We start from the raw sequence: 14,568 nt of genomic DNA, 5'->3' as shown, positions 1-14,568 counted from the left end.
GAGATGGAGGGGCAGGGAGCAGGAGGGTTGCAGAGTGGGAGGGTCAGGGAGACAGAGGGTCAGGGAGTGGGAAGGGAATGACGAGCTGGAGGGAGGCAGCAAGTGGAAGGGGCTCATGGCAGATAATAGGTTTTTAATCTAAAAATTACAGGTCAGGAACATAACCCATCCTTATTACATGGTTTATTTTTGAAAAGAGAACTTCGTTTAGCACACAGTTTCTTAGGAACACATTAGAAGTGCCAACCAAGGGAGCGGAATAAAATAATTAATTAAATAAAAAAGGGAGAATTTAATATATAAAGATTATCATTCATTGCCGTAAGTTAAAAAATCAACTGCCAAAACCAAATTGAGTCAGAAGACAAGGGTGCAGCATATGAGGAGAAACAGACAAGTTCTGCTCAATGTATAGCAAAGCTTGGTTAGGTCAGACTTGGTGTACTGTGTACAGTTATTAACATGTTTATCTTTTACGATTATTTTTTGTCTTTTCTGGTCTCACACTGGTGCTATCTGTCCCTCCCAATCTGTTGTACACCTTGTTTATCCAGGTACATCCTAGTTCCCATCCTTCTACCAAGTTAGCTTAAACTCTCCCCAACAGCACTAGCAAATTGTCTTGCAAGGACATTGATCCAGGCCCTGCCACAGAAACATCTGCTGGTTCCTACAACTATCAAATCCCATATAACTATTACTTTCCCAATCTTCCTCCTGCCTCCCAGTACAGCTGATCCTTGCACTCCCCAGAGGAACCAGCACTCTCGTGAGCATTCAGAACTGAATTCCAACTGGAAAATGAGATGTGCTCAGATGCCTGTACTACCTGCCTGGCCCTCTTGACTGTGATGGTCACCTATTCCCTTTATACCTGCACACACTTAAGCTGCAAGGTGTCCACGTAGCTCTTGTCTTGTGGATTTATCATAGTGATGCCTGTTGCAGTTCAAGCTCCGAAATCTGGAATTCAAATTCCTCTAGCTGACAACACTTCCAGCACGTGATTATCCAGGGCATGAGAAACAGCCTAAAGTTCCCACAAGGAACAGGATGTGCATTCCATGGGGCTGAGATTTCCTGCCAGGCTTCTATTTACTAGACTAACTAAAGTTAACAGAAATAAGCTAAAGTTTATGAAAGACTTAGATAAAAAAAACTCAACAGCTACTCACCAATCAGCATTGTCACTACTGATGTAACTTAGTATTTTTTTACCTTGCTCCCTGATGCTCATGTTCCATGGTGCTACATTTTGAAAACTTTGTTCAAATTACCCTTTATGCTTCTAAATTTCAGGGAATACAACCCTAGTCAGGTCAACCATGGACAAGGAAATCACTTGCTGATCATCACCGACTGCCCTCCCTCAGCTGATGAATCAGTACTCCTCCATAACAAAATAAAAACAGAATTACCTGGAAAAACTCAGCAAGTCTGGCAGCATCGGCGGAGAAGAAATCAGTCAACGTTTCGAGCCCTCCTCCATGTTGAATGCCACTTGGAAGAAGCATCAAGGTTGGCGATGAATGTACTCTGGGTAGGGGATTTCAAAGTCTATCACCAAGAGCGGCTTGGCAGAAGCACTACTGACCAAGCTAGCTGAGTCCTGAAGGACAACTCTGCTAGACTGGGCCTGTGGCAGGAGGTGAAGGAAGCAACAAGAGGGAAAAATCTAGTAGACCTTGTCCTCACCAATCAACCTACCGCAGGTGCATCTGTCCATGACAGTATTGGTGGGATTGACCACCGCACAAGTTCTTGTGGAGATGAAGTCCCATCTTCACTTTGAGGGTGCCTTCCATTGTGTTGTGTGGCACTACCACCATGCTAAATGAAACAGATTCAGAACAGATTTAGCAACTCAAAACTGGGCATCCATGAGGCACTGTGGGCCATCAGTAGCAGAGTTATATTCAATCACAATCTGCATCCTCATGACCCAGCATAATCCGCAGTCTATCATTAACACCAAGCCAGGGGATCAACCCTGGTTCAATGAAGACCCCAGGAAGGCATGCCAGGAGCAGCACCAGGCATACCAAAAAATGAGGTGTCAACCCAGGGAAGTTACAATACCGAACAAAAACAAAAATACCTGGAAAAACTCAGCAGGTCTGACAGCATCTGTGGAGAGGGATACAGTTGACATTTCGAGTCCCTATGACCCTTCATCAGAACTAAGACATATAGAAATGAGATGAAATATAAGTTGGTAGAAGGGGGTGGGATAGGAGAGCTCGTTACAATACAGGACTACTTGCATGCCAAACAGCAGAAGCAGCTTGTGATAGACAGAGCTAAGAGGTCCCACAACCAATGGATCAGATCAAAAATCTGCAGCCCTGCCATATCCAGTCGTGAATGGTGGTGGACAATTAATCAACTAACAGAAGGACGAGGAGGCTCAACAAATTTCCCCATCCTCAATGATGGGGGAGCCCAGCACATCAGTGCAAAAGACAAGGCTGAAGCATTTGCAATAATCTTCAGCGAGAAGTGGATGATCCATCTCAGCCTCCTCTGGAGGTCCCCACATCACAGATGCCAGTCTTCAGCCAATTCAATTCACTTCACATGATATCAAGAAACAGCTGAAGGCACTGGATACTTTTAAGGCAATGGACCTTGGCAACATCTCAGTAGTAGTACTGAAGACTTGTGCTCCAGAATTAACCAGTGCCCCTCGCCAAGCTGTTCCAGTACAGCTACAACACTGGCTTCTACCCGGCAATGTGGAAAATCACCCAGGTATGTCCTGGACACAAAAAGCAGGACAAATTCACCTCAACTGCTGTAACCTGCAGGACTATGGACCAAATGCTGGAAAGTAGGATTAGGCTGGGTTTTCCGGCAGGCATAGACATGATGGTCAAGTGGTCTTTTTCTGTGCCGTAAACTTTGTATGTATAATCCAATCCAGTAAATCACTGCCCCATCAGTCTACTATCAATCATCAGCAAAGTAATGTAAGGGGTCATTAACAGTGCTATCAAGTGGCACTTATACAGCAATAACCTGTTCGTTGTTGCTGAGTTTGGGTTCCGACAGGATCACACAGCTCCTGACCTCAATACAGCCTTGATCCAAACGTGGACAAATGAGGTAAACTCAAGGCATCAAGGCAGCATTTGACCAAGCGTGGAATCAGGGGGAAAACTCTCCACTGATTGGATTCATCCCTGGCACAAAAGAAGACAGTGTGGTTGTTGGAGGCCAATCATCTTAAGCCCAGGTCATCACTGCAGGGGTTCCTCAGGGTAGTATCCTTAGCCCATCCATCTTCAGCTGCTTCATCAATGGCCTCCCTTCCATCATAAGGTCAGACGTGGTGACGTTCACTGACGATTGCACAATGTTCAGCAACATTCGTGGCTCCTCAGATACTGAAGCAGTCGGTGTCCATTTGCAGCAAGACCTGGACAACATTCAGGCTTGGGCTGGTTAAGTGGCAAGTAACATTTGTGCCACACAAGTGCCGGGCAATGACCATCTTCAACCAGAGAGAATCTAACCATCACTGCTTGACATGTAATGGCATTACCATCGCTGAATCTCCCACTATCAACATCCTGGGGGTTAACATTGACCATGAACTGGACTAGCCATATAAATACTGTGGCTACAAGAGCAGGTCCGAGGCTAGGAATCCTATGGCGAGTAACTCACCTCCTGACTCCCCAAAGCCTGTCCACCATCTACAAGGCACAAGTCAGGAAGGAATGCTATCTACTTGCTTGGATGAGTGCAGCTCCATCAAAACTCAAGAAGCTTGACACCATCCAGGACAAGGCAATTCACTTGACTGGCACCCCTTCCACAAATATTCATTCCCTCCCCCACTGGGGTACAGTAGCAGCAGTGTGTACTATCTACAAGATGCACTGCAAGGGCTCCCCAAGGCTCCTTCAACAGCACCTTCCAAACCCACAACCTCTACCAATTAGAAGGACAAGGGCAACAGATTCAAGGGAACACCACAACCTGCAAGTTCCCCTCCAAGTCACTCACCATCCTGACTTGGAAATATAGCACCGTTCCTTCACTGTCGCTGAGTCAAAATCCTGGAACTCCCTCCCTAACAGCACTGTGGGTGTACCTACAGCACATGGGCTGCAGCGTTTCAAGAAGGCAGCTCACCACCACCTTCTCAAGGGCAACTAGGGATGGGCAATAAATGCTGGCCCAGTCAGTGACGCCCACACGTGACTTCTTGTAATTTAACCCTTGGAGTCTCGATATTATTTAACAGTACTGCCTGTGTCACCACGCACCCAGCTGGAGCCTTCTCTGGGTGTGAACTGTTGCACTGACTTGTCATTCCCTCAATGCTGACACATTTGGTGGCTGTCCCATCACCCTTTGCAACTGGCATTAGGCAGTGACTGCAGGCCTTTAATATTAACTCAAAGAGAAACACTGGACTTGAATTTCCAAATTTTGATTTGGAATTGAAATCAAGTCGTTTCCAAGCCAAGTGGATAAAGTCTCAAAACGTTACAAGTAGTTTATGAGTAATTGTGCATATTACCAGTGCAATTAAGGAGGACGAGGAAATGGGAAATTAGTCTTCCCCAATAATCATGCCACTAAGACTCACATCCAGAATTTGACCAATAGAGAAGCATACCACCAGCTCAGGGCTTCACAGATCCCTCCCTGTACCCTACCCCTAGTAATGGTCAGGCTTTGCCCCAGGGTAAATGCTCAGTGCCAGGCAGCTCCTTACCGTGCATTGGCTTGGTACCTGCGGCCTGCAGCAGATCCGCCCGAGCCACTCGGTACTGCTCCTCCAACAGCTGATGTAGGTAGGTTACAAAGTTCAAGGGTTGGGACCATGCCTCGACAGGGGCCTCCCCCTGAGCAACAATACCCTGTAGAACTGAAACATCACACCTAGAAGAAAGAATCAGAGAAAAATATAAAGTGAAGAGACTCTTTGGCTGACTGTCACCCTGTCTGCAAAAACCAATGGGCAAAGATCAGCCCACTCACAGGAAGCAATGGTTTAAATTTCACTGAAGAGTGCAGGGCAAGACGGTTGAACTCACTGTGGATGGCATTGGGTTGTGGATAAGGTGGGTGGGTGGTTGAGGGGTTGCGATGGTGTGGAGATAAGGTGGATAGGTGGGGATGGGGTTGGGTTGAGGTGGTTGGTTGGATACAGTGGGTGGGTAGGATGAGGGCCATTAGGTAGGGTTAAGTGTGGCTGGCGGGGGGTTGGGGTAGGTGTGGGGCTTGCTGGGGGGTGGGTTCGATACAGTGGGTGGTGGGACTGTGAGGGTTAGAATAGGACTGTGGGGATATGGTAGGTGGAAAGGGTTGGATGTGAGGTTACTGTGGGTGGGCTGGAAGCGGGGGATTGGGTGGGTGCAAGGGGCTAGAAGTAGGGAATTGGATGGGTGGGACTGGAAGTGGGGAGCTTGAGTGGGTGAGTGGGGCTGGAAGTGGGGGATTGGGTGGGGTGGCTGGAAGTGGGGGTTGGATGGGGTTGCAAGTGGGGGACTGGGTGGGGTTGCAAGTGGGGGACTGGGTGGATGGATGGGACAATTGGGAAGAGATGACGGGGTGGGGGTATGGTTACCTGTAGCATCAATTGCTTTGTTCCCTTTAAGTGGTCCCACTGCATCTCTCACTTTTCTTTTTTTCAATAAAAAAATGTTTTATATTATTCTTCATTTCTTTGATCATATTTTGCTATTTTGATGCTCATTTTACACTTCTGGCTTGACAGGTATTGAATCATCTTTTGTTGTTAACAATGAGGAGGATAATAGCAGGCTTCAGGTAGACACTAATAATAGTTCCGATAAAAAGTCTTTGACCTGAAAGGTTAATTCTGTTTCTGGCATCTGCAATATTTTGCCTTTGTTACAAGAGGACATTGATAGGCTGGTGAAATGGGGAACACATGGCAGATAAAGGTTACCTCTGCCGCCCGTGATCGGGCCCCAACAACGATTTCATGCTGGCTGGCCAATTCACAGCCAGCCAACATGAAACACGCACTGCAACGCTCACACTGCCAGGGTGGGGCGGGAAGAGGGCGAGCGCGGAAGCACAGAGCTGCTGCAGGAAGCTGAAAATTTAAAAACACAAAAATAAAAAAATTTACCACTGTTAAAAACATGTCCCCTCATGGGACTCTGTCACATGAGCAGGGAAATGTTATGAATGAAATTTAAAAATTTTAAACATTTTATTTAATTTTTATTTGCTGTTGGAAACCTCATCCCGCCCGTGGATGAGGTTTCCTAAAAAATCCAAAGGCTGCTAGGGCTTTCCGCCTGCCAGCCAGCTGTAAGGTTGGATGGGCAGCAAAAAATTTCATCAATTATTACTTTAATGACCTTAATAGGCCTGTTAATTGTTGATGGGCACACTGCCATCTTCCGCGTGTGCCCGCTGACCAAAATATCGCACAAGTGCACAATGACATCGGGACGCTTGATTAACATCATCGCGCATTACGTTATGCTTGAGTGGGTCGGGCACGCGCTCACCTGGTCAGCGCAAATTTCTGCCCATAGTGTCCAACATTAGACATGATTCCACAATTGGACAACATTTGCTAAACAATGCTAAGAATTACATTGACAACCAATTTAAGATCATCAGTCGGGTTCGCAGTATAGCTCACTTACACATGCTAGAAGCTACACGTACTCACACAGGGCCCTGTTCTTTGCAGACAGAAAGAACATTGCGTCTTTTTCAACTGAACAAAATAGGCGGCAGCCATTCTCTGGTTCATTCCCCAGGGCAATGTATTGACTAATCAGAGTCAACCTGCCTGGTTAGAATGTAAACAAAGCTTGGTGCTTAACTATTAGTCATCAGTTAACTGGTGCATTCTCCATAGTAACGCCTTTACCAATCAGAGTCCACTTGCCAAACAATCAGGACTAGCTTCTCATGCAACATAAATTGTTGGTCCCTTTACATTTGGTATTCTTATGAATTGTTCTGATAAGTGCAAAACTAAAAACTTTGACAACACATGTCTTTTTTCAGCAATACTGAAGGTAATGTGGTTCCTTTGATGTATATGGGCTTCCAAAAGGCATTTGATAAAGTGCCACAATACAGCTTGTCAGCACAGTTAAATACCCCTGGAATAAAAAGGAGGCAGCATAGATATGAAATTGGCTGAGTGACAGGAAACAGAGAGTAGTGGTGAACAGCTGTCTTTCGGACTGGACGATGGTATACAGGGGGTGGGGGGGTTGGGTCTCAGGAGTTGTTACTAGGATAATTGCTTTTCTTCATTTATATATATAAATAGCTTTGACATGGATGTACAGGACACCATTTCAAAATTTGCAGATGACACAAAACGTGTAAGTATTGTAAACTATGAGGAGAATACTGATAGACTTCAAAGAACATAGTCAGACTGGTTCAATGGAGAACGGGTGGACAGCTGTCAGATTAAATTTAACACAGAGAAGTGCAAAATGATTCATTTTGACAGGAAGAATGAAGAGAGAAAATACAAAATATAGGATACAGTTCCAAAGGGGATTCAAGGGCAGAAGGATCTGGGGGTATATGTGCACAAATCATTGAAGGTGGCAGGACAGGTTGAAAGAATGATTAAAAAGGCATCCAACTCAGTAATGCCTACCATTTCATACCCTGTAAATTTAATTTGCGTCTGCAATTCTTTCGATTTGTTCCTTGTACTCTGTGTTTGTAGAAAGAACATTTATTTAGGCCACACACCCTAACCTGTCATTCTGATCGAATATTTTTTTTCTCACACATTTCCTATTTCTCTCTCTTTAATCACTTTACATATTTCAGTTTTGCCTGTTACTCTACTCTTCCCTTTCTCACTTTTTTTTGAACCATTTATCTACACTACATATTTCACCTCACCCCGCCCACTTACTTCTTGTGACTGCCTTATTTATCCTTTCCGCAAGGACGCTGGTCCCAGTCCTGCTCAGGTGGATCCTGCTCCTTCGTGTCCCAGTACTGGAGTCAGTGTCCCATCAAATGGAACCCCTCTTTCCCACAGCAAACCCTGAGCCACATGTGCACTTCTCTAATCTGTTTACCCTACGCCAATTCTCATGTGGTTTGGGTAATAATCCAGAGATTATACACCCTGAGATACTGTTCTTCAATTTAGCTCCTATTTCTGGTACTCATCAAAAAGGACCTCTTGTCTACTCTTCCCTATGTTGTTGATTACAACATGGATCACAACAACTGGATCCTCGCCCTCCCTCTCACAATCCTTCCAAGACGGTTGAGATAGCCCTCACCCTGGTACTAGGAAGGCAACATATCTTGTGGGATCCTGCTTACAAAGGATGCTCTCCACTCCGAATTATGGAATCCCCTACAATTATCACAATTCTTTTCTTCCCCCATTCCCTTGGAAAGATTCCTGCGCTAAGCGACCATGGTCCGCATACTAGTTCTCCTTTAGACAGTTTTCTGCTTAACCTCACATGCAATTAGCAAATACATTGCACATTTTGGATAGAATCAACTTTTGCAGGTCTGCCCACTCTGACAAGACTTCTCTTATCTTGTTCTGAAGTGGCTCTGAAGTGGGCCTCGAACCCAGGATACCACCTCACTTCACACCAATAATATAAAACAATCATACCCAATTGTCACCAGGAGACAACAGCAACAACAGAAAATGTGGTCCCAGCTGCCCCTCCCCCACTCAGGAACTAATATCCCCACCCCTCATTAATAACAATGACAACACAGCCAGTACTCACTGCGTGATGTTAAATACTAACTTTTGAAGAGCTGTTTTCAACATCAGGGCCCCAGCCTCAGCCTGAGACACTCTGGGACTGCACAACATCCTGAGAGCACGCTTAAACAGGCCAGTAGACAGCAGCTGAGGTAGAGGCACGGGGAGGTATGACACTAGCAGCTTGGCAGCCAGTTCCCTGATCTGGAGCAGAAGAAACAGTGTCAGCTGAATGGCAGTGAACAAGAAACAGAGGATAGTAACATGTGGGGATAGGCAGACATCCTCCATCCCATCATAGAGACCACTGTGAGAGGGAAATTAAGCTGACTCCATCAACAGCACACTGAGTGACTGAGTCACACTGACCCAGAATAAACTCCCCAGTGACTGAACCACAATGACCAAGAATAAATTCCCCAGTGAGTGAGTGAGCCACACTGACCCAGAATAAGCTCCCCAATGGGTGAATGAGAAACACTGATCCAGAATAAACGCCCCAGTGACTGAACCACACTGACCAGGAATAAATTCCCCAGTGATTGAGCCAAACTGACCAGGAATACACTCCCCAGTGACATAGAAAATAGAAGCAGCAGTTTGTCATTCGGCCCTTTGAGACTGCTGTGCCATTCAATATGACCATGGCTGATCCTCTATCTCAATGCCATACTCCCGCTCTCTCGCCGTACCCTTTGATGCCTTTTGAGTCGAGAAATCTATCCATTTCCTTCTTAGATATATTCAGTGACTTGGCCTCCACTGCTTTCTGTGGTAGAGAACTCCACAGGTTCACCACCCTCTGCGTAAAGAAGTTTCCCCTCATCTCAGTCCTAATTAGCCTACCCCGTATACTGAGATTGTGACTCCTTGTTCTAGACCCCCAGCCAGAGGAAATATCATCCCTGCATCCAGTGTGTCCATCCCTGTCAGAATTTTATATGTTTCAATGAGATCCCCTCTCATTCTTCTAAACTCCAGTGAACACAGGCCTAGTTGGCCCAATCTCTCCTCATGTGACAATCCCAGGTCTGGTGAACCTTCGCTGCACTCCCTCTATGACAAGTATATCTTTTCTTAGGTAAGGAGACCAAATCTGCACACAATATTCCAAGTGTGGTCTCACCAAGGCCCTGCACAGCTGCAATAAGACATCCCTGCTCCTGTACTCGAGTCCTCTCACAATGAAGGTCAACATACCATTTGCCTTCTTAACTGCTTGCTGCACCTGCATGCTTGCTTTCAGTGACTGGTGTACAAGAATACCCAGGTCCCTTTGTACATCAACATTTCCCAATCTATCACCATTTAAACAATACTCTACCATTCTGTTTTTCCTACCAAAGTGGATAGCTTCACACTTATCCACATTATGCTGCATCTGCCATGTATTTTCCCACTCACTCAACTTGTCTAAATTGCCTTGAAGCCTCTTAACACCCTCCTCACCACTCACATTCCCACCTAGTTTTGTGTCATCAGCAAACTTGGAAATATTACATTTGGTTCCCTCATCCAAATCATTGATATATAAATTGTGAATAGCTGGGGCCCAAGCACTGATCCATTCGGTACCCCACTAGTCACCGCCTGCCATTCGAAAAAAGACCCATTTATTCCGACTCTCTGTTTCCTGTCTGCAAACCAATTCTCAATCAATGCCAATATATTACCCCCAAGCCCATGTGCTTTAATTTTGCACACTAACCTCTTATGTGGGACTTTATCAAAAGCTTTCTGAAAATCCAAATACACCACATTCACTGGTTCTCCCTTATCTATTATGCTAGTTACGTGCTTAAACAACTCCAGTAGGTTTGTCAAACATGATTTCCCTTTCATAAATCCATGTTGACTTTGTTTAATCCCATTGATATTTTCTAAGTGTCCTGTTATTACATCCTTTATAACAGACTCCAGCATTTTCCTCACCATTGACACCGCGACTCAGTAGGGGATCGAGGAGAAGGACTCTTGCACTCAACAGGAGGAAGAGCATCCAACAGAGGGCGATAGTAAGAAGTGACTGAAGCATTCTGGGCGAAGTCAACGCAGACACCGCGACTCAGAAGGGGATCGAGGAGGAGCCACTGTCAAAGAATGGAATAGACCCAAACATTACATTGCTGTAGTGTTTCCATCCCTCCCCCCTCCTCAAACCAAAAAAAAAGAGAGGGAGAGGCAATACCTTCAGGGGTGCATCAGACCTGCGAGGGACACTCATCTGAAAGTGCATTTTAAAAAAAAAGCAACTGATTGGTGAGTAAATCCTGGTGAGATTTTTTTTTAATCTATTAAAGTTATTCATTGCTTAATACTGAGGTAGGAGCTAAAAAAAAGTATATAGAGTAGTACTGTACAAGTATAATTAGTCAAGAAACAAGGTTCCTAGCTAACATAAATAAGGCCCCGAGCTAGCGTATTTTTTAAGGGAGTAACTAGCTTAATCAAGAGGGACATCATGGCAGGAGATCTCAGACCCATGATATGCTCCTCCTGCAGGATGTGGGAAATGAGGGACGCTTTCAGCGTCCCTGTTGACCATGTGTGCAGAAGGTGTGTCCAAATGCAGCTTCTAACTAACCGGATTTTGGAGCTAGAGCTGCTAGTGGACTCATTGTGGAGCATCCACGATGCTGAGCAAGTTGTGGATAGCACGTTTAGCGAGGCAGTCACACCACAGGTGAAGGTTACACAGGCAGAAAGGGAATGGGTGACCATCAGGAACAGTAAAAAACTCAGGAAGGTAGTGCAGGAGTCCCCTGTGGTCATCCCCCACTCTAACAGATATACCGCTTTGGATACTGTTGGGGGGGAATGGCCTCTCAGGGGAAGGCAGCAACAGCCAAGGTCACGGCACCATGGGTGCTCTGCTGCTCAGAGGGGCGGGAGGAAAACAAGTGACAGGGCTATAGTGATAGGGGATTCAACAGTTAGGGGCACAGACAGACGCTTCTGTGGCCGCAAACGTGAATCAAGGATGGTATGTTGCCTTTTTTTTTGTTTTTATATTTATGGTATGTTGCCTCCCTGGTGCCAGGGTCCGGAATGTCACGGAGCGGCTGCAGGACATTCTGGGGAGGGAAGGTAAGCAGCCAGTAGTCATGGTACACATTGGTACCAACGATTTTGGTAAACTAAGGGATGAGGACCTGCAAGCTCAGTACATGGAGTTAGGAGATAAATTAAAATACAGGATCTCAAATGTAGTAATCTCAGGATTACTCCCAGTTCCACGTGCTAGCGAGAGCAGGAATAAGAGGATAGACCAAATGAACACGTGGCTGGAGAGGTGGTGTAGCTGGGAGGGATTCAGATTCTTGAGGCACTGGGGTTCTGGGGAAGGTGGAACCTGTACAAACCGGACGGGCTGCACCCAGGCAGAGCTGGGACCAGTGTCCTTGCGGGGGCTTTTGCTAGTTCTATTGGGGAGTATTTAAACTAGTGTGGCAGGGGGATGGGATCCCAGGAGTAGGATCAGATAGGTCAGATTCAGATCAGAAAAATGGAGGTAGAACATTAGCTAGTGACGTTGTGATAGACATGGAGAATCAAAGTTTAAAAAGTGTCCAGCAAGGGAAATTGACGGGGTTAAACTGTTTATACTTCAATGCAAGGAGTATTACAAACAAGGTAGATGAGTTAAGGGCACAGGTAGACACATGGCAGCAGGATGTCATTGCTATAATGGAGACCTGGCAAAAGGAGGAACAAAACTGGCAACTTAATATCCCTGGTTATAGAGTCTACAGACATGATAGAGCAGGAGATAAAAAAGGAGGGGGGGGGGGGGCGTGGGTAGCACTAATGGTTAAAGAATCAATTCCAGATGTGAGAAGGGATGATATACTAAATGGGTTAATAAACCAGGCTGTATGGATTGAGCTTAGAAATAAAAAAGGGGCAGTCACACTACTGGGAGTATACGACAGACCCCCAAATAGTGAAAGGGACATAGAAGAACAAATATGTAGGCAAATTTCTGCTTGTAAGAACAAGAGGGCAATAATGGTAGGAGACTTCAACTATCCTAATATCAACTGGGATTCAAACAATATAAGGGGCACTGAGGGAGAAAAATTCATGCAGTGTGTCCAGGAAAATTTTTTCAACCAATTAGTGACAAACCCAACGAGGGGAGGTGCAATTCTAGACCTAGTCTTGGGGAACGAAGAAGGGCAAGTGGGTGAAGTGACAGTTGGCGACCATATCGGGGACAGTAATCACAATTCAGTTAGATTTAGCATTACCATGGAAAAGGACAGAGATAAGGCAGGACTAAAAGTCTTGAACTGGGGGAAGGCAAATTTTGTAGAAATGAGAAGGGACTTGGCTGAGGTGGACTGGACAGCACTGCTGGAGGATAAAACAGTGGAAAACCAGTGGGAAGCATTAAAAAGCAAGATCCTAATTGTACAAAGTAGACATGTCCCCTACAAAAATAAGAGTGGTACTGCCAAATCTAGACCCCCCGGTTGTCTAGAGGAATACAGGGGAAGATCAAACAGAAAAAGAAAGCGTACGATAGGCACAAAGAACTAAGCACTGCAGATAGCCTAGACGAATATAGGAAGTGCATGGACGAAGTAAAAAAGGAAATAAGGAAACCAAAGAGAGGGCATGAAAAAAGATTAGCAAGTAAAGTTAAAGATAACCCAAAGGTATTTGCCAATACATTAATGCTAAAAGGTTAGTTAAGGAAAAAGTGGGACCTATCAAAGATGAAGATGGAAACTTGTGTGTAGATGCAGAGGCTGTGGGAAGGGTTTTGAATTAATATTTTGTCTCCATGTTTACAAAGGAAAGGGAGGATGTAGATATAGCAGTCCAGGAGGAAAACTGCAAGATATTGGACAGGATAGTCATAAAGAGAGAGGAAGTACTCGAAGGGTTGAAATCCTTGAAAGTTGATAAGTCACCAGGGCCAGATGGATTGTTTCCGAGGCTGCTGAAGGAAGTCAGGGAGGAGATAGCAGATGCCCTGAGGATGATTTTCCAATCTTCACTAGATACAGGGGAGGTACCGGAGGACTGGAGAAATGCAAACGTAGTTCCATTGTTTAATAAGGGATCAAAGGAAATGCCAAACAATTATAGGCCAGTTAGTCTTACATCGGTGGTGAGCAAATTAGTAGAATCAATTCTGAGAGATAGGATTAACTGTCATCTAGAAAGGCATGGACTAGTCAGGGATGGTCAGCATGGATTTGTTAAAGGAAGGTCTTGCCTCACAAATTTGATTGAATTCTTTGGGGAAGTGGACAAGAAGGGTTGATGAAGGTAGTGCAGTCGATGGTGTGTACATGGATTTTAGCAAGGCATTTGACAAGGTCCCACATGGCAGATTGGTCAGGAAAGTAAAAGCCCATGGGATTCAGGGTAATGTGGCAAACTGGATAAGAGGTTGGCTTTGTAACAGGAAACAAAGGGTAATGGTCGATGGATGCCCTTGCGAATGGAAAGTTGTCTCAAGTGGTGCTCACAGGGCTCGGTGTTGGGACCCTTGCTGTTTGTGTTATATATTAACGATTTGGACGTGAACGTGGAGGGCACGATTGGGAAATTTGCAGATGACACAGAGATTGGCCGAGTAGTGGATAGTGCAGAGGATAGCCATAATCTCCAAAACGATATAAATGGGTTGATGGAGTGGGCGGTAAAGTGGTAGATGGATTTTAACATACAGAAGTGTGAGGTCATACATTAAGGGAGGTCAAACAGTTACAGGGATTACACAATAAATGGGAATATACTAAGAGGGGTAGATGAAGTGAGAGATCTTGGCGTACAAGTACACAGGTGCCTGAAGGCAGCATTTCAAGTAGACAAGGCATATGGAATGCTCT

At 45.2% G+C, this 14,568-nt stretch overlaps 1 protein-coding gene across 1 annotated transcript in view; it reads right to left on the bottom strand.

Annotated features, from left to right (window-relative positions):
* The window catches only part of LOC144687161 (tRNA (32-2'-O)-methyltransferase regulator THADA), a 173,443-nt gene that overhangs the window by 98,791 nt on the left and 60,084 nt on the right, over positions 1 to 14,568 (bottom strand). Inside the window, exons 9-10 of the mRNA XM_078552901.1 lie at positions 8,766 to 8,926; positions 4,730 to 4,896 (exon numbers count right to left, since the gene is read on the bottom strand). Coding sequence (XP_078409027.1) covers positions 4,730 to 4,896; positions 8,766 to 8,926 — 328 coding nt within the window. The remainder of the gene's footprint in view (positions 1 to 4,729; positions 4,897 to 8,765; positions 8,927 to 14,568) is intronic.

The sequence above is a fragment of the Cetorhinus maximus genome, chromosome 12, assembly GCF_964194155.1.
Source record: "Cetorhinus maximus chromosome 12, sCetMax3.hap1.1, whole genome shotgun sequence".
Lineage (NCBI taxonomy): Eukaryota > Metazoa > Chordata > Chondrichthyes > Lamniformes > Cetorhinidae > Cetorhinus > Cetorhinus maximus.
This window is presented reverse-complemented; position numbering and strand designations above follow the sequence as displayed.